This window comes from Elgaria multicarinata, chromosome 1 (assembly GCF_023053635.1).
Source record: "Elgaria multicarinata webbii isolate HBS135686 ecotype San Diego chromosome 1, rElgMul1.1.pri, whole genome shotgun sequence".
Taxonomy (NCBI): domain Eukaryota; kingdom Metazoa; phylum Chordata; class Lepidosauria; order Squamata; family Anguidae; genus Elgaria; species Elgaria multicarinata.
The window spans coordinates 20926739-20946423 of record NC_086171.1 but is presented as its reverse complement, the minus strand read 5'-3'; the positions used below and the strand labels follow the sequence as shown (position 1 = coordinate 20946423).

The following is a 19685-nucleotide window of genomic DNA, read 5'->3' as shown; positions in this document are numbered from 1 at the left end:
AACAATACCAACAATTAAACCTATAAAACCATGACAAATCAAGCTTGCTATAGGATGAAGGCTACTAGTTATATATCAACTGCTACTATATTTCAACAGCTACTAGTTATATATCAAATCAAGGATGAAGGCTACTACTTATATATCAACTGAACAATCTGAGCTTTTTTATTGCATTTATATCCCACCCTTTGTCCAAAGAGAACAGGGTGGTGTACATAGGTCTCCACCCTATTTTATCGGCATAACAACCTTGTGAGGTAGTTCAGGGTGACAGATAGTGACCAGTCAAAGTTCCCCATTGAGCTACATGGTTGAAGTAGAATTTGGCTTCTGGTGTCCCAGGTTCTAGTCCACGACTTTGGGACAATTTATTCTAATGATGGTACAATGTTTGGAGAGGGGATGAGGTACCGTTCCTTCTGCCTCACCTTCAACAAGTTAAGAAGCATCCACTGAAGCTGTGGATTGGGCAAAGATTCCATAACAATGCATCTGGCATGGAAGTAAAACTAAAACACTATTTGGAAATATTCAGCATTCACGAGATTTTCCAATTTGCCATTCAAGCTTTTTGAATGAGAAATTCTGTAGCAAAATTCAAACCAGCCTCCAGTAGGAGTGATGGTGTAAGCACCTTTGGTAAAACAGTATTTCAGCTTCCCTCCCTCCCATGTTTTAATGATCTGCAGGGTGGGAAAAAGCGAGACGCTGCAAGGAGAGCCCTGCTGGATCAGACCAAAGGCTTATCAGTTATTATTATATTATTATAAACTGCTCTCTGGGCAGTTTACAAAGATTAAAAATCATTAAGACACAGTATACAAAGTTTAAAAACCATTCACATAAGGAACAACAGGCAGTATACACAGAAACAACTTAAATCTAAAAACAACTTTGAGCAGTTGGCTATAAACTTCAGCCAAATCCATGCCCGATTAAAACGTATCATATACTGCCAAATGCCTGAGAAAAGGGAAGGCTCTTAACCTAGTGCCAAAAAGATCACAATGTTGGCACCAGGTGGGCCTCTTCTGGGAGATCTTCCAGAACTGGAGGGCCTCCACTGAGAAGGCCTTTCCTTTGTTGCAGCCTCCTGAGCCTACCTCAGAGGAGGCAGCCAGAGGAGGACCTTAGATGCTGAGCATAGTGCGCAGATAGATTCATGTCGGGAGAGGCGCTCCATCATGTATCGCGGTCTTAAGCCATGTAAGCCTTTATAGGTTAAAAACAGTTCCTTGAATCAAGCCTGGAAGTATACAGGCAGCTAATATGAGTAGGCCAGAGTCAGATTTATATGGTCGGACCTTGTAGTCCCTGTTATCAATCTAGTCCAGCGTTCTGTTCCTACAGATGCCCTATGGGAAACCCACAAGCAATGATACCCTCCTGCTCACGTTTCTCAGCAGCTGGCACTGACTGCCTCCCATCCTGGAGGTAATAATCTCTTACTGTATTTTAAATTTCTGTATTGCTAGGTTTTATTTTGGTTTTTTTATTTTATACTGTAGTTTTAAATGTTTACATTTTTACAATGTATTTTAGGCTACATTTTGTGGCTTTAATTGTTGGGAACTGCTCAGAGAACTTCAGCGATTGGGCGGTATAGAAATGTAATAAATTAATTAATAAATAGGAGAAATGGGTGGGACCTGTTTCAGTGATGATTTTGTTGGGTCAGTTCAGAAGCATTCCCTTCATGGACTCAATTAAGGAGCAAGAATATAGCTTTTATGGCAGGAAGAATTTGCAGTGTTCTGAAATGCCATATTTCATTTGCCCTCAGGATGACATCGTTCCATGCTCATAACTGGCTGTAACCATATTTCCACATATCAACACACTGTGAACCTCAGGGCCAGTTGCTTCATTTTTTGCTTAGCCATCTTTGAGCTAGAGGGTGGGTCCAATGGTTCTGAAGTTTCTGTTACCAACACCTTCTAGGCCTCCTTCTCCTCAGGTAGTAAGCCTATAAACACCATTTGCTGTGGAACATGGGTGGGAGGGTGCTGTCACACCCATGTCCTGGATGACAGCTGGTCGGCCACTGTGTGAACAGAGTGCGGGACTAGACGGACCCTTGGTATGATCCAGCATGGCACTTCTTATATTCTAAGGCAGGACCACACTAAAAATAAAATAAAATTGCTATTAAAGGTACTATTCCCCTCCCCCAGCGAATAATTCCCAAATAGATAAATGACAAGAGACTTAGAGGGAATGGAGAAGCACCAGCTATATGCCTTTTCAGTGGCCTGCTGGTGTCAGATAAAACACAGCGTCACTCATTACATTAAATGAGAATCTGGCCCTGTGAATCAATGTTTTGTTGTATAGTTTCCTGCAAAATAAGCCACTGTTTCGACAACATAACAAAAGCAACATATGTATGATTGCCACTTGTGCAAACGCTGCTTTCTGATTCTTTCTCACTCAACTCGTAAGGTTGCCAAACTGCCTCATCAGTTTTTACAAGAATTATTCTCGATTTAATTATATCTTTTGTTCTATTCTATTGTGCAAATGCTACCTTTGGTTTATTTATGAGAAGTGAGAGGCATCTAATCCCTTTAGGATATCTTCTATCACCCTTTCCATCCACTAGTCCTTTCAAGTGACCCAAATACTGGGCAATATCCAATGCTGCTGCTCCACTCTGCTTATGCAATTGTCAACATGTTAGCATAAGTGACATCTAGTGTAATAACAACAGTGATAGAGAAGGTTTTCCTGGGAAACCCATAGTGCCAGCAAAGGCTATTGCCATTGCACTAGAGGTCATTTGCACTAGTACTACTTCAATGGCCCAAGCAGAGCGACAGTGTTGGATACTGCCCATTAACTCTGAGGGGACTATCTCATCCTTGGTCCAGGGTAGGGAACCAGATGCTGTCCTAGAACATGGAAGCCAGAAATCATGAAGGGGTCTGAAGCTCCATTTATGGATGAATTGATGAAGGATTCCTGTGCAGGAAATTGCTCCTGTCACACAGAGAACCAGATAACAATAGCAGTGGTGGCTCCAGGGTTTTTAGGATCTTGGGCAAAACACCCTCAGTGAACCCTGTTCCTCAGTGACTCTCTCTTCTCACCACCATTGTCACCAGCTACTCATCTTCTTTCTCCTTGCTACCACTTCTTGTTTGATAAGCAGAGAGACAGTGAGAAAATAGGGAGGGGTATATTCTGTTCCTCCTTTTCACCACTACCATTATCTGAGGCAGGTGAACAAACAAATTGCAATGATGACAAGGAACACGTCCAGGGGGCTCTTATCAGTAGGCCACTGCTGGGGTTGGGCCCTTGGCAGGTGCCCAACCATGCCTACCCTTGACACAAGCCACAGACTACTCTCTGAAGTCTCCAAGGAGATGTCCTGCTAATTGCCCAAGGTTCCATAGTCACCTATGTCCCCCACCTGAGACACAAATAGGCTATCCAAGCAAAAATTCCTCCAAAAGAGCCAAAGGACTTAGAAGAACAGAGAAATCAGGAGCAACATTGTTAGTGCAAATGGGGTCCCCCCGACACAGCACTTGAGGGAACATCCGATGCCCCCTGTGAACCTGTCTACTCCCTGCGCATTTCAAAAAACTTCTTTTTCAATTTTAAAAAAATAAAAATTGTTAGGGTGCCAGGTTCTCCTTCCAATTCCTGAACCTACCATTGATCAGCTGTTTAGCAGCCAGGAAGAGAAAGGAAGGCAAAAGGATAGAGGGGGAGAGAAAGAGAGAGGCTAGAGGCTAGGAGCGGAGAGAAAGAGTGAGCTAAAGAGGTGTTGGGTTGGGCAGAGAAATAGCAAGGCAAGAGAATGGGAGTGAAGAGAAAGAGTGTAAAGGGGAAAGGTCTTTGTGGGCAGAAGAAGGTTGGGCGTGCCACAAAGCAACTCTTTCCATTTCCTCTACCCTCTCCCAGTCCCTGTCCTCACTATATCTCTCCCCCACACATGGCAGGCCCCGATGGCAGCCATTACGTGACCAGCCACGTTCTCCATAGGAGCCATTTTGTGGTGGTGTCCGCAGCAGTTTCTCAAATTCCCAATTGTGTCCATGGGTCCAAAAAGCTTGGGCACTTCTGCTCTATCTCAAGGGTAGAGAACCGTCCTTCTGCTTCTGCTCTTTCATGGCCCTATGCGTGTTTCTTGTTATTGTTGAAAGCCGCTCAGGAGTGCTCCTGCTTTGAAAGGTGGTTTAGAAATATTCTAATTAATCAAAGGACTGCATTCACCCTGGAGTAATCTGTTGGGGTCCACATGCCAGTAGTAGGCAGAGCTATGGATGTGTGTGTGGGGGGGGGCAGACCCAAAGGTGTAGGATCACCCCCTTCTCTTGCCTTGAGAATGAGGCTGAGCAAGGATCTGAACTCAGGTCTGGATGGGGAGAATCCCTTTTCCAAGACTATCCTGCTATCCAACAGACCACACCAGCTCCCAGCTGTTCCCTGAGCTGTGTTGATTCCCAGTCTTCCATGAAGCAGACCCGTCACTATCATTTAATTGGTATGTAATCTTTTCTAAGAGGTCTGAACAGCCAGAGATTTTAATTTAACTCTTCCAAGGAACTTTCCCCAGATATTACACTGTCATAGCAGATAAGACAAATTTGGCAGAAAAGGTGATTTCGACAAAGCCATTGATAAGAGACTAACAGGAGATAAATGGAACCAAGGAATGGGGAGGTTAATAGGATGCTGTCTCAGAGGCCTGGGCTATAAAATGATCACAGCCAAAAACAGCTTTAAACTGGTTGAAAATAGATGGATTTATTATTGAACAGGCCAAGAGCTTGTCTACGTAAAATGTGGAGGGTTTAGTCATGATGAGTATTAATTTAAGTAGTTGTTTGTGAGTTCTATGTCTACCATGGATAAGACTGGCAATTACTCAAATGTGCCACCAGGCTGTGTGCTAATGGTTGGCATCATTGGACACCCTCTAAGGTCTAAATTCCAGCTGGGGCAGGTTCACTGCTTGTAGGAATTGCCCTAGATCCTCTTCCTTTCCTGTGAGCAGGTGCCTAACCATGCCTATTCTTGATGCCGGTTCTGATCAGCTGATCTGGCCATCAGGGCTGGCATCAAGGGTCGGCATAGTTGGGCACCTGCTGAGGGTCCATACCCCAGCAGGGACCCATTGACAAGAATCCATTGGACTTCCTCCTCCTCTTTAACCTGCTTGTTCACCCGCCTCTCACTCTGGCCATGTCAATGGTGGGCGAGAAGGAGGAGATGCTACTACCTGCTTGCTCACTGGCTCTCTGTCAAGCAAGCAAATGGTAGCAATGATGAGAAAGAGGATCAAGAGCTATAGCAACTGGCAACAATGATGGTGAGAAGACAGCGGGGGCCATTGAGGGTGTCTTGCCCAAGGGACCTCAACCATCTGGAGCTGGCCATAACAGTTTCCATTCTCCTGCCCACAATTTCATGGGAATCCCACATCTCACAACAAGCTAAGAGAGCATCTTGGCTGTCAAGGCAACTGGATTGATGCCACCCACCCCACCAGGACAACTGGAAGTATGAGAGCAAGAAGAACATTTGAGAATAGAGAAGAGATGTGGTGGTAACAGTTGCTGCCACCATAAGAGCAGCAATAGCAAATGTCTTCCTGGCTTTAAATGCAGCATCAGCATCCACCTCTCTGTTAGGTCAGGTCAGGTGTGTGTTCGGGCGCACACAACACAAGTTTGTGTGTGTCAACATGTGTTTGAATGTTGAGGGAATGTAGGGCCTACTCTTGGACAGCTTCACCACAACCTGGAGCTGGAGCTACTTGCCATAAAGGCTGTTTTATGATCAATGTAGCCTGTCTTGGGCTAGTCCAAGACCTGACTGTGTGGCTGCTTCAGGATGGGCTAAAGGCCATTACATAAGACTTTCCCCATGGCTTTCATGCAGCCCGATGGCAAGGTTCAGACCCCAGTATTTAAGATTTTATGGGAACTACTAGTGAATAATACACTGCTAATAATTTCCCTGCTAATTTAGCACACACCATGTATTTTGCACTGAGAAAACATCAAATGTCAAGCTGTCTTGTGTTTGATTGTCCATTTTGGTAGATTAAATAAATACCGTTTGAGATTGCTTGAGTGAACATTATGTAAAATGGAAGCTATTTCTTTTCATTATCTTGTCATGCGATCTCGCCCAGTCTCTCTTCTTTTCTCCAGTAGACTTGGCTATTCAAGTGGATTAAAAGCTTTTAAAAAACATATCTACCAAATGGCAAACAGAGGATGCTTATTGAAAGTAATGATTAAATAGACCCTTTGTATATCTTCATGGCCCTTCGCTGCTCTTGAAGTTAATTTAGTTCACAGAAACTATTAAGACTTACTAGGACTTGAAGCATTAGATTTGGCTGCCTGGGATATCGCTGTAAAAATAGACTGAAAACATTATGCCAATACAATTTCTTATCAGATGAATGCTGTTCTGCTACTGATAACGTGACAGACTCTATTCTAGGTATGGGACAAAATTTTTTTGCACACGGCTATGTCTGGATTACTTTTTATGATATGCAGCAGTAGGTAAGCCACAGGATTTGAGAGAAACATGCATACTATGGTACCTCTGTTTTATAAATTACCTTCTTAGCATTTATTATTATAAAGGTTTTTTTTTTTTAACGGTTCACATGATGGAAATGATGATAATTCTATATACACAATGTATGGGTCCCCCCGGTCCCCCTCCCCCCATTTTCATGATGTATTTTCTGTTTTGTCTGTTGATATTCACAATAAAAAGTTTGAAAATTAAAATAAATAAATAAAGGATTTGTGTGGGGTTTTTTTAAAAAAAAAGAAAGAAAGAAAAGGAAAATAAAAGAATGGGTTTCAAGAGAGAAAATACAGACACAGGATTTTCAATCGCCAATGTCTAAATTTTACCCCTTAATTACAGCAGAAAGAAGTAGGTCAGTCTATTCAGATATTTAACGGCTAATCTTCAATAGCTTACCAGGTATCTAGGTTGTCCAAATAGGACTAATTATGCTCGTAATAATTGCAGGTGTGAAATCAAAGGCTTTGGTTAACGCTGGCTCCCCTTGCCAACATTCTGCTGATTAATATGCAATTTCCCAAGGCTTACAATGGCACACCTGAGAGCAGCAACGCACACTGAGATAATACACATCGCGAATCTACTGATCTATACATTTATACCGCACGTTACAGTGAGCCGGGATGCTAAATCTAAAACAATGTGTCTAAAACAACAAAAGGTATCAATTTCAGTTGCTACTGAAAGATGCAGCTGGGCACTTGTTGGGGCAGAAAGACCATTCAACCTTTATGCTCCTGTTCCTGCTCAGCACTACCTCTGATCTCCTTTTTGATATGTCAGCTGGGAGAAGAAAAGCTCCCGGATGTTTACTTATTCCCAGTGGCATAGCGATAAATTTTGAAGTGCAGCCACTCATCATGACAGTCTCCATAGCCACGGCCCCCAAGGAGTGTCCAAAAAACCAGGCCGCGGTGTTCATCCATAATAACAAACTACTCCTAGCAGTTTTCATCTCCATCAGGAGCAGGTCTCCTCATAAGCTAATGGGTCTAAATTGCCCATTCAGTATCATTCACCCTAAAATTCTTTGCATTACAACAGGAAACAATATATAGTTGCTGAGAAAATTAATTTCACTCCTAGCTAATGTGAAGGGACACCTGATTTAGAGGTAAAAAATTAAGATTATTTGTAACTTATTGTTTAAATACTGGGTTCAGTCTCCTGCCCTCTTTGTGGACTTCCTGAACACTGATGGTAAATGTGCAGGCACTCAGCATGACAGTCACTGAGGGAGCTAAGGACATCTGGAAGTTGCCACATCTGGAAAGCCAACTTTGTACAAAGCTTCTTTTTATGTGTGTGTCTGTGTCATATCAGCAGATTAGATCCTCTCTATTGAGATGGCTGCATCTTTGCCTCTCCTTCTCTCTGATTTTTTTTAATACAGATAGCATGCTATCAGTTGTGAGAAAGAAAAAGAAAACAGCAACGTTTCATAAAAAGAAAAGAGCAACGTTTCATAAGTTTTGCTACAGACCTAAATTACTGGGCAAGTCAAATGATGAGTGACTATCCAATCCAATGGCAGCTTCCCTCCCATAACAATTAGCAGCTGGGGTGGGGGGTTGATTTTCATCAGGATCATGGCTCTGTGGAAAGGGTTAAGTCCCCTTCTGGTGTCTGATCCTGATTGATCCCGATTGGCTTCTTTTTCTTTTAAAGCAGAATACATGTGAAACACAATCATGTATTTTGCGTATTGTCTAGTTTGACTCTGACAATCAGGTTTCCCGGAAATATACTTGAGGGAGTGCCTCTCCCTATATATGCCTGCCTGAGACTTGAGATCTGTTGGAGGACATATGCTATGGTGGGACATGGGAGAGGGCTTTCTCTGTTGTGGCACCCCAGCTGTGGAATGCCCTCCCCTTGGAGGCCCAACTGGCCCTGGCCTCATTTCGGCATGCTTTTTTTAAAAAACAAAGGCTTTGATGGCTAAATTCACCAAGGTTGCACAAAGTTGTAATTGTTTTAGTTGCTTCTATTACTTTTAAATTCTATACTAGTTTTAGCTTGATTAATGGTTTAAGTTGTTTTCAGCTGTGTATATTTGTTTTATACGGTTTGTATGATTTTATCTGTACACCACCCTGAGATCCCAGTGATATAGGACAGGATACAAATGTATGTATGTATGTATGAATAAATAAATAAATAAGGCACTAGAAAATATATTGCAGGATGTATTTGAATAACAGCTGGCAACCTGTTTTTTTTTTTTTTAAGAGCATAATTTTAGCATTCTACTTTGAAACCGAGACACTTCCTATAGTAACCTCTCTGTTTTTAGGAAAGGCTAAGAAGCTGGGTTATATGCTGTTTCATTTGACTGAAATGGAGATTTTAAACACAGAGTGTCCAACTGATAACTTTGGCAAAGAAACAGGGTAGACTTCCTGTGCATATTCAACTCCCCAGCAAGCTGCACGTCCCGCTTGGTTCTGAATGATCCCTGCCCATTCGCATTAGAGCAGAGGTGGTGAACCCTCTTTCAGCTCAGGGGCCAAATTCAGCTTCAGGGAAGCTCCCAGGGACCCCATTTCAGGGCCAAACACAAAAGAGATGGGCCAAAAATAGGGGTGTGCACGGACCCCCCAATCCGCTTCGTGGCCCTATCCGGAAAATCCGGATCGGGCCCGATTCTCTTCACGCTGCTCCGCCCGTCTCCCGCTCCACTCCGCGGAGCGAGATCCGGCTTCGCCGCCGTCACTATATGGACGGTGGCAGTGCAAGATAAGCCACCCACCCACCCCGCCCCCTTACCTTCCTCCGTCGCAGGCTTCAATTGAGGCCCCGGTTGAAGCCGGAAGAGGCCTCGGCCTTCACTTCCGGCTTCAACCGGGGCCTCAATTGAAGCCTGCGATGGAGGAAGGTAAGCGTCCCCCCTCCCTGCTCCCTTACCTGGCGTAGCCGCTGCATGGATGGCAGCGCCGGTGGTGCCAGGTAGGCCAGGCCCCCGCCCCTGCCCCCGCCCCCTTACCTTCCTCCATCGTGGGCTTCAATTGAGGCCCCGGTTGAAGCCGGAAGAGGCCTCGGCCTTCACTTCCGGCTTCAACCGGGGCCTCAATTGAAGCCTGCAACGGAGGAAGGTAAGCGTCCCCCCTCCCTGCTCCCTTAACTGTTGTGATGAAGTGGGAAAATGCACAAAATTCAGGAAACCACCAAATGATCAGTGGTTGTGGGAAAGGGGAAAGAGTAATTCCACCTGGGGAAACCCAGAGAGCCAATTTTGGCCCGTGGACCTGAAGCCCCCCACTCCTGCCATAGGGCTTCAGTGAGTGCAGGATCAATATGGGGCATGCAGTCCCAATGGCCAATGTAATGCTAGTCACTTGCTAGCATGTTGCCGTCTTTCACTTTTAGGGAGCTTAAGAGAAACAAAGCTGCCATCACAACACACTTTAAATGGCAAGAGGCCTTTGCAAGGTCGCCATGGCCCAAACTGGGAAAAAACTGAATGAGGGCTTTTCAATCTTGTTTTAAAGTAAGAGACAAACAGACATGATAGATTTGCGTGGACTTAAAAAGACACCTTTTTAGCAGAAGTTGTTTCATCATTTATGCTTAAAGATTGTATCACTGTAGTCTGGGAAAAAAATAGCAGTGAGCAAAGAGACCCTTGGCACCAGCCCTGCATGTAAAAGGAGGAGATTTTATTAGACATCGTCTTCGGCTTTTAGGAAATCAAAAGGAGGGAACGAGAATCGCCTCTCATCAAGTGTCTTTCATACATTCCAAGTTCCATTGATTTCAAAGTAACAAATGCATTCAGGTTCACTTATTCCAATCTTTTATGACTTATTTGTTTAAAACATTTATATCCCACCCTATATCATTAAGATCTCAGAGCAGTGTACAGATAAAAGCATACAGTATAAAACAATAAATATGCACAGCTAAAACCAAGTTAAACCATGAACCAAGTTAAAACAATATATCATTTAAAAGCAGTAAAAGCAATTAAAACAGTTAAGATAATGACAGATTTGAACTCTTGATGGCCATTCTTTTCCATCAGCAGAATAAACAAAGCACAGGGACAGCCTTGAAAATGCTCAATATTTGGAAATGTAGGAATACATTCTTTAAAACACACACAAACACACACACACGCACAAATATATCATGTACATTTAATTTACTTAAGAATCTCTGTCTCCCCCCCCCACACACACACAGATATCTGACGCATATATGACCTTCTTCTAAACATTTCCCCCTTTCCTCTGAGGATACGGGGTAAGTTTATCTGAAGAAGGAATATTGAGCAGAGTGAAATAATGTTAAAGTGCTAAGGAAGCAGGTTTCTGTGAAATAGAAGAGCTCCTGACCCTGACACCCAAATATTTTTATTTCTTACACAGGCCTGGTTCAGATATAACAGAAAACCATGATTTTCTACTACATGAACAAGCCGGCACAAACCACAATTGAGAACAAGCCAGGATCTGAAACCACAGTTCGATGCTGGCTTGTTCTTATTAGCCATAGTTTAAACAAACCAGAGTTTGGACATCTCAGGGAAAAATATCTAGCATAAAACTGAAAGTGGGAGTTTTTGATTCCTTCCTCCAGTGAGGGACAGATGGGGGGTGCGGATGTAAGCCCAAAGTTAGTTATGGCTTGGGGACCCATGGTTTCCAGTTACATCTGAAGGGAATCATGGTTTCTAGTTACATCTGAAGTAGACCATTGTGTCAAACAGATCACTGTATTGTGGGTCAGGAAGGAACCTTACTATCTCCTACAATGCCTGCTGATTCTGAGCATTTGGGTAGCCCAGTTTTGTGATCTTTAGAGGAGTGTATTCAGGAATCTTCCCCCATTCACTGAAGTGAGTGGGGAACTCCTAGCACAGGTGGTAGTGGAAAGTAAATGAGAAACCATTAGTAAATGGATTGGGACAAAGGTCCCAAAATCCTCTCCGTTTGGACTTACTACTGCCTGAGCCTTTGAGGCACTCTTCACTTGGACTCTCCATCCCATTTAGACTCTCATGTCTTTGAACTTTGATTGCTAAGAACTTGCCATGAAAAGTAGTGCTATAGTTTCCATAGACCTGCAATTCTTGTTGGCTATGGATTTGGACCCACACAGTGTGGTGATACCAAAGTGGAAGCTATGGTAAATCAAATCTCTGTGTCTGTGGGATTACTCTTGACTTTTCTATTTGAAAGCCCTTGACCCATGCAGAGGGGTGGTTTCAATGAAGATTTCAAGGTCGCATGTATGGATTTGTTAAGGTCTTTTTCTAGAACCCTTGTCTTTGACTACCAGGGATGGCTTACGCCAGGAATCATTCAAGCCCCTTGCCCTGTATTCTGATCAATAGAGACTGTGATGCTGAAACCAAGTTGCAAGCTCTATGGTGACATGGTTAAAGTTATTAGCTTTGGATTGTTTGGGAATTACTTATGGAGCCTATAGCTAATTGTCACCAGCTATATGATTTCCAAAGAATGTAGCCATTAATCTTTTATGGAGGGATATGCTACAATAAAAAAGTCTCACTGATTTGGGGTATCCTGAGTCAGAATGCCAGAGTATGAGCTTCAAGGATTGGGCACCATTTTCCCCCAAAGCTAATTTAAAAAGAAATTGTGAGGGGGGGGGGGCAGGGCGGTGACAGCCTGCAAGCCACACGTTGCCCCTCCTGCCCCGATTTAGAAGAACCCCACTGTCTTTTAAAAGTTCACAGTCCCTGGGCATTTTGTTTACTTGCCACGGCCCCTTCCCATATTCCACAGCATGTCAAGAGGTGGTTGTTACTGGTATGTTTCCAAAACACAGTGGGACTGTGGGAGTGATCAGAAGAAAAAGATCCTGTCAGGCTGAAAGTACATGTTAGCCTGAGTGAGCCATCCAAGCAGAGCGAGAAAGGCTGTCTCAGAAAACCCTAATGCTGCCTGGGGTAGGAACCATTCATCACCGCCTTTCACCTTCAAACTGCCATTTCTCAAAAACAGAAGAGTCCCTGGAGATCCAAACAGCAGCGAGTTGCTTTTCAGTTATTTTAATCTCTCTGATAGCACGTCTCTCAAGGCATCCAAGATATTAGAGCCCTTAATAGACAACACTTGCATGGTCCTTTCATCTTCAAAGTGTTTTAGATGTATCTTCATTGACCCAAATCTATAGTAGTAATTAATAGGATGGGTCATTTGTAACATATATGAGAATTATAATAACAAATTTCATTACATAAGGGACATAATAATAATAATGGGCCCATTCTCACTGGAACTAGCAGAAATGTGGATGAGGAACATCCTGAGGGAAATTTCCACTGTGAGGCCTTTCAGCTTCATCCTTTCCCCCCTGTCATAAATATAACTGGGTAGAAAGGATGGGGTACATAAAAAGAGGAAAGGGTGTTTGGTTCTTGGAGCATGTGATATCAGTTCCATATTTACCAACAGCTCATTTGGACATGAGCAAAAATGAGAGCGATGTACATATTTGGGCACAGGTAACTAGCCAGCCATAACATGCAGTCACCATTGACTCCCCCTCCCCTCCGCCCCAAGTTCTCAATGTATCCTACAGTACTCAGATGAGGAAAGGGGATTTCTCATAACACACTGGACCTGGAAGGAAAAAGAAGCAGCTCAAGCCTCCCTGCTTGCTCTAAAACCCATCACATCATGAAAGATCCCTCCTCCTTATCTCAAGTCAAAGGACAGGAGGGTTTCTTTCATTGTTGTTGAACTGCTTCTGCCGGCTCTAAAGCTCAAAGAATTAGGAAATCAGGGGAGGGAGTTTTCTCATGTTGTCCTGAACAGAGGCCCTCACCTGGTCAGATTTGTGGAAGCCTGAAGAAAGGGCAGAACTAGATGTGAGATCAGACATTGCTGTCATTAGCACAGCAGGGAAATGAATGATCACATTAGATGAGGTGTTTTCAAAATTAGATGTTATGGGGAAAGGAGCTGGAACTGGGCAGAGGATTACCATATGAACCTAACCATACACTAAAGTCAACACCTGAACTCAGATACCATCCCCTTGTATCTGAGTTCGGCACGTGGGTACATGAGACAGGGCCTTTTCAGTTATTGTGCCTATCCTTAGAACGCCCTTCTGAGAGGTCACCTGTCTCATCACTGCTTGCTTTTCGGCATGTAGCAAAGACATGGCAGTTTCAATATGTGTTTATAGGAGCTGGATGAAGTTTTTTTATTCTTGTTTTAGCTTAGATTTTTTTCTGTTTAAAAAATAATGTTTATTTTATGTTTATTGATTTTCCCCAGCTGTCAGTACAAAGAGCAAAGCTTCCTAATTTGTTCTGGTATCCATTTCTGGAATATTATCAGTATGATTATATGGAATATTATCAGTTTGAACTAAGATATTGCCTTTTTAAAAAAAACAAAATCAAGAGGGTTTCTATCCTTTTAACAGTAAACAGACCAGCAGAAAGGCAAGGCCTTTGAAAAACTGAGCAGATGTGGTAATGGGTAAATTTCTATTAGGTATATCCCACAGGCCTGGCCTAATACATTTTGGCACATGAAGCAAATAATAATAATAATAATAATAATAATAATAATAATAATAATAATAATAATAATGTATCCCATTCCTTTCCCATTCACTGCCATAGTAAATATATAATAAATGTAATAACTGAAAATGAATATACCATCTTTTAATTACATTAAAAATCTCAGTGAGCTGAGGCAGCCACCAGAGAGTTCTCATGTGAAATAGTAAGCCATGAATGTTGACTATAAAACCAGAACGTGAGTGAGTGGTGTGCTGGTGCATGCAGCCTGTTTGCTCCTGCTTCATCCCTCGCTTCAGGCAAATGTAAATTAAGCAGGAAAGGAAGAGCTTCTCATGACATGATATCTGAATCAGGACAAACAAGCCAGGATTTGTAAGTCAACAACGAGCCCTAGTTTGTTGCTGGTTTACAATCCTGGTCTGTTTGGTGGCAACAAACCAGGATTGAAGGTTTGGCTGTTTCAAGAAGCCCTTTCCAGCTTATTTTACCTACTCACACAAAGGGAGGGACAAAGCAAAGATAAAGGAGCTGTGGGCACTGGCATGCTGCTTGTTAACACCCTAGTATAGTAAGCCATAATTCAGTGATATGTGCTCGACTTGAAAATGTGTAGACTGTTGGATCCTGGAATGGATCCTGGTTATGTTTTCCATTGATTTGTTAATTGCTGAGGATCTGGAGGAACAGAAGACTCAGCAGAAACTTAAAGGTCAACTCTACACCTGGACATTGAGTGTCATAATTGAATAATTGTCTAACTGATTGTCTTCAATTAAGGGTTGCAAGGAGTTGCATCATTGTACAGGTTGTCTATAAAAGTAAATGTATTTTCAAGTTCCTGTATAACTTCCATGTCCCCCATGTGAGCTGTATTGACTGACCGTTTGTAAGTATTTGTATCTGTACTGCCATAACGAAATTATATATTTATTTGCCAGTAAAAAGGTTTATTTTAACCTACATAAATCTCTGTCTTAATTCACGTCTTTGCTGACTTGGCTGAGAACCGCTGTAATCTCTGCTAGTCTCTGTAGGGCCCAGACAGAGACTTAACACAAAAGGTTATGTGCTAGAAACCCAGTCTGTGCAATAACTAAACAGCTTCTAAAGCCATAACTCAACACAGACAGGTTTTTGAACTGGAAACATAAAATTATGTCATGCATGGGCATACTAAGTTCCATGGCTGTCTTCGTTTGTAAGCAAGATACTGCAGACTCACAACCAAGTAGAACAGCCTTCCCCAACCTGATGCCCTCCGGAAGTCTTGGGCTACAACACCCAAGATTCCTGACCGTTGGCCACATTGGCTGATGAGAGTTGTAGTTCAAAACATCTGAGAGGCACCAGATTGGGGAAGGCTGAAATAGAAGAATGCCGAACCATTCAGTTGAACTGGGTCTCATTTTGCTCAGCCACTTATTATTTCTCTTGCTTGACGACTGAGTCATAGTAGATTATGGAGCTCAGCCCTAATTCATATTAAGCTTCAACATGGCTTTTAAACCGAGCTGTTTTGTTTGTTTTTATTCACTTGGCATGAAGAGCACCCTTTTTGTGTAAGAGGAGGGTAGAGATGGAGTGTCAGTTTTTTCTAAATATTGTTCCTAACAGTTTTTTGGTTTTCAATCTATCCATTTTGGAGCAGCAACCCTGATTGAAACATGCAGCACTTTATTTTTTGCTCTCCGAAATATTTCAATTCTGTTGGCTTAAGTGGTGTTACATCGAGGGACCTTTACAATATTATGCAGAATCATTAGGGGAACATACTGCTGTGCAAATTTTAATTCAAACTGACTAAGCATAAATAAATCTGCAAGAAGATGCGCTTTCATGTCAAAGGAGAGAGTGGTGGGTTGGTTTTTTTTAAGTAGTAGCAGTCTTTAATTTCAAAGTCTTAAAAGAGGAGTATTTAAATGCAAAGCTTCTTGCTCCATAGTTCATTGAGATCACTGACCTTTAGTCTACGGTCCTGGTCTCCACTGCAGAGCGAATTTACCGACACCTTAAATGACTTCCAGGCAGGGTTTAAATTATTCATCACCACCTAGGAATGAGATAAAAGAAACTATAAATGTATTTCAAAAATGAAGTGTTAAAAAACAATAATAATGATTTACAAATGAAGGCCTATTATCATAAAGATTTTTTATTATTATTTAATGGGCAAGGAAGACTATATCCCTAGGAATAATTAAGTGTGGCACACTTTTTTCCTTGTTTTTTTGTGTGTCTGTAGACTTGACAATATCAATCAATTTAACATAATATTGAGCAGGCTATTTGTTAACCAATAGCTTTGACATTTGACAATTTGTTTTTATAATTCAGCTCCTTCCCATAGCCCATTAGAGCCTGTGATTTCTTTTGCTTCAGGACTGGTACAGTAAAACACACACAGGAAGAATACAGCACAGAGCAAGCAAGCAGATTTCTAACCATTCAAGACAGAGATTGAAAATGTGTGAAATGACAACATGAGCATAGAAAATAGAATGACATCCTGGGCATATTTCATAGTAATGGGTGTGGAGTGGAATTCACTCAGCTCCATATTAAGTAAGGTTGAAATCCTATTCATGTTTTGACAGAAAAAAACTCCTACAACCTGCATTCCCCAGAGGATTTCTGGTTCTGGGAATCAAAATGAGGCAGAAGACACATAGAAAAATTGATTGGGGAGGAAACCTCCCATCACTTTAGACTCTTTAATAATTTTTCGCAGACGAGTTATGTGAGAAGAAGAATGGAGGGAGTTGGGTTTCCCATGCATTAGAACCATTTTGTGAACTTTTCAAAGCCACATTGTATTTAATTTTTTTTTATTTACTTCTTCAGAGGCTGGGCACTTACTTGCCTGCCATTCAAGCACAGGATAGGTCACGTGGCATGGTGCAACAGCAAAGTTGCCTACCCACCCCCAGAGCAATGTCCAGCAAGTTCATGCAGATGTTTATCTTTTTGTCCCCTTGGGTTTTTTAAAATTTAAATAGGGACATGTGATATCATTCATGCGGTTTGCTCTTGAGGGCAAGATTTTTCATTCACAAATAACCATCATGGGGCTGGGCAGGGGGTGGGGGGAGGGAAGGGCAGCTTGGTTGAGTCTGTGGTTTGGGGAGGCTTCAACTTTTTACCCCCTGCGGCATTCCCAATCCACATTAGGGCCCATTCGCCAATTTGCATGGAGGGGAGAAAGCTCCTATTCACTCCAATTAGAGCCCTTTTCTTCATGTAAATAGCAGGCGTGGGGGAAGGGGGGGCTGACCATAGTGTGTGTGTGTGTGTGTGTATGTGTGTGTGTGTAAAAGTAAAAGAAAACCCCCTCCCCCATGCCACAATCCATTGGAACAAATGGGAGCACTTCCCCATGCAAAAAGCCACAGGAGCCCTCATGCAAATCAGGAATACAGTGGAGGCAAAGATATAAATTAGGGGTGTGCACAGACCCCTCCGCTCTGCCCATACTCCGCTCCTCTTTGCCGCGGAGCTCCGGCTCCGAATCGGAGCTCCGCAGTGGAGGGGAGTGGTGCCAGGTAAGGCCGGGAGAGGAGGGCGGGGGGGTTTACCGGGCCCTGCCGCCGTCGACACCCGTGCGACGACGGCGGCAGAGCCTGGTAAGGGACCAAGGGGGAGGGGGGCCTTACCTGCCTCTGTTCGCGGTCCATCGGCTTCTTCAATTGAGCCCGCGGTTCAGCCAGGAAGTCCTGGCCACAAGTGCGGCCTAGACTTCCTGGTTGAACCGCGGGCTCAATTGAAGAAGCCGAGGGACCGCGTACGGAGGCAGGTAAGGGAGAGGAGGGGGGGTTACCAGGCCCTGCCGCTGTCGCCGCATGGGCGACAGCGGCAGCGGCAGGGGCAGGGCCCGGTAAACCCCACTTACCTTTCTGGCGGAGCTCTGGATCGAGGTGAAGGATCTGCCTTCACCTCGATCCTCTTCGCCACGCTCCGCCGGCCCCCCAATCCTCTTCGCCTCCGCCTTAAGGGGAGGCAAAGCACCCCGCTCCGCTTCTAATTCACCGGTCCGATTAGAAGCGGAGCAGATCCCTAATTTAAATCCCTCTTCCCTCACGCCTCAATCCCAAGCCAGCTCCCCAAGGATGGCCATGTGTCCTGTTTTCCAGAGGATAGTCCTCCACTTGATAGTCCTCCATTTTGAAGGTGTCTTGATTTAAAGATTCATTTAGCCTAAGTCCAGTTTGAAGGTAAAGAACCATCGAAAGGAAGAACAGGGGCCCTGAAGTTGTCCACCAACAGCACCTGGACAGCAGACTGAACAAGGCACACAGAACACCTGGCCATAGTCTTCCACTATAAAGTGATATGTCCTGTACTAAATTTATATCTACATGTATAAATTAGCATGTGCAATTTTTATGCAAACCAGTGGCTTCTTTTGTCCTCTTTTTCGGTGGTGACCCTATCGTCTGCCCCCTCACACACTGTTTATTTGTGATAGAAAAATCTTGCACTCAAGGGCAAACCACACTAATAACAGTACAAGCAGTTTGGCTCTTATTTCTCTGGAGGGTATGCACTCTATTTTCCCCCAATAGTACAGGAAATACCAAAATATATCCTCTTGATTTTCTAAAAAAATGGTACCATTATCTTTCCCAGAGTCAGGGTCTACCTCTCTTCTGTTACATGGGGCCAGGATATAATGCTATTGTTGCTGGAACCATGTTGCCATTTGTTAGGGTGACCATATGCAGCCCCTGGTGAAATTCCCTCTTCATCACAACAGTTAAAGCTGTGAGAGCCCTGCACTCTTTTGCATCTGCTCACTCTAGTAAAGCTCCTGCAGTTTTAACTGTTATGATGAAGAGGGAATTTCACCTTGTGCTGCATTGCATACAAATGACACCTGCTGAAATTCCCTTTTCTACACAACTGTTAAAGATACAGGAGCCCTGTCCTTTTCATATGGTCACCCTACATTTGGAAAACAGCAAAATAAATGTTTATCATTTTTTACTACTATCAGAAGGCCCTAAATCTACTCCAAAGCAGCCTAAATAAGAAGCTTATTGAGGGAGTGGTTACATGCATGTAAAATGGGATAAAAGTGGAATGCACCCTCCCCCAGGTAATTGTGTGGGTTTGTGTGTGAACATCCTATCAAATTGTGTGAATAATAATAATAATAATAATAATAATAATAATAATAATAATAATAATAGAACACCTCACACAGACAGCTGTACCCATTTTGAGCTCACCTCAGTCCTGTGAACAAGCTGCTGGGTGGCATCATCATTCATCCGGAAAATTTCCAGAAACGGATCAGATTTGCTGAAGAAATCCTGAAATGGAAACATGCAGATCTTTGTTTTAAAAGCCTGTTAGATTTGATCTACATAACCTCTCTGCTCCCCAACTGAAGGAAAATGGAAATTCATTCCGCTTTAATCTCTAAGCAAACATTTGCTCCCACAACAACTTGGTAGCCAAGTGACCAGCGTTAGGGTGGCCATGTGTCCTACGTTACAGAGAATTGTCCTATATTTGGAATCATGTTATCTTTGAAAGGCTGTCGAGTCCAAGTCTGGTGTAAAGATAGAGCAGAGGCTGGGACGTTTCTCACCAACACCTG

The 19685-nt window shown here is 43.1% G+C and overlaps 1 protein-coding gene across 1 annotated transcript in view; it reads right to left on the bottom strand.

Annotated features, from left to right (window-relative positions):
- Positions 1–19685, bottom strand: part of CPNE4 (copine 4) — a 208677-nt gene that overhangs the window by 58362 nt on the left and 130630 nt on the right. The window contains exons 6-7 of the mRNA XM_063124856.1: positions 19312–19395; positions 16047–16136 (exon numbers count right to left, since the gene is read on the bottom strand). Of these exons, the coding sequence (XP_062980926.1) occupies positions 16047–16136; positions 19312–19395 (174 nt within the window). The remainder of the gene's footprint in view (positions 1–16046; positions 16137–19311; positions 19396–19685) is intronic.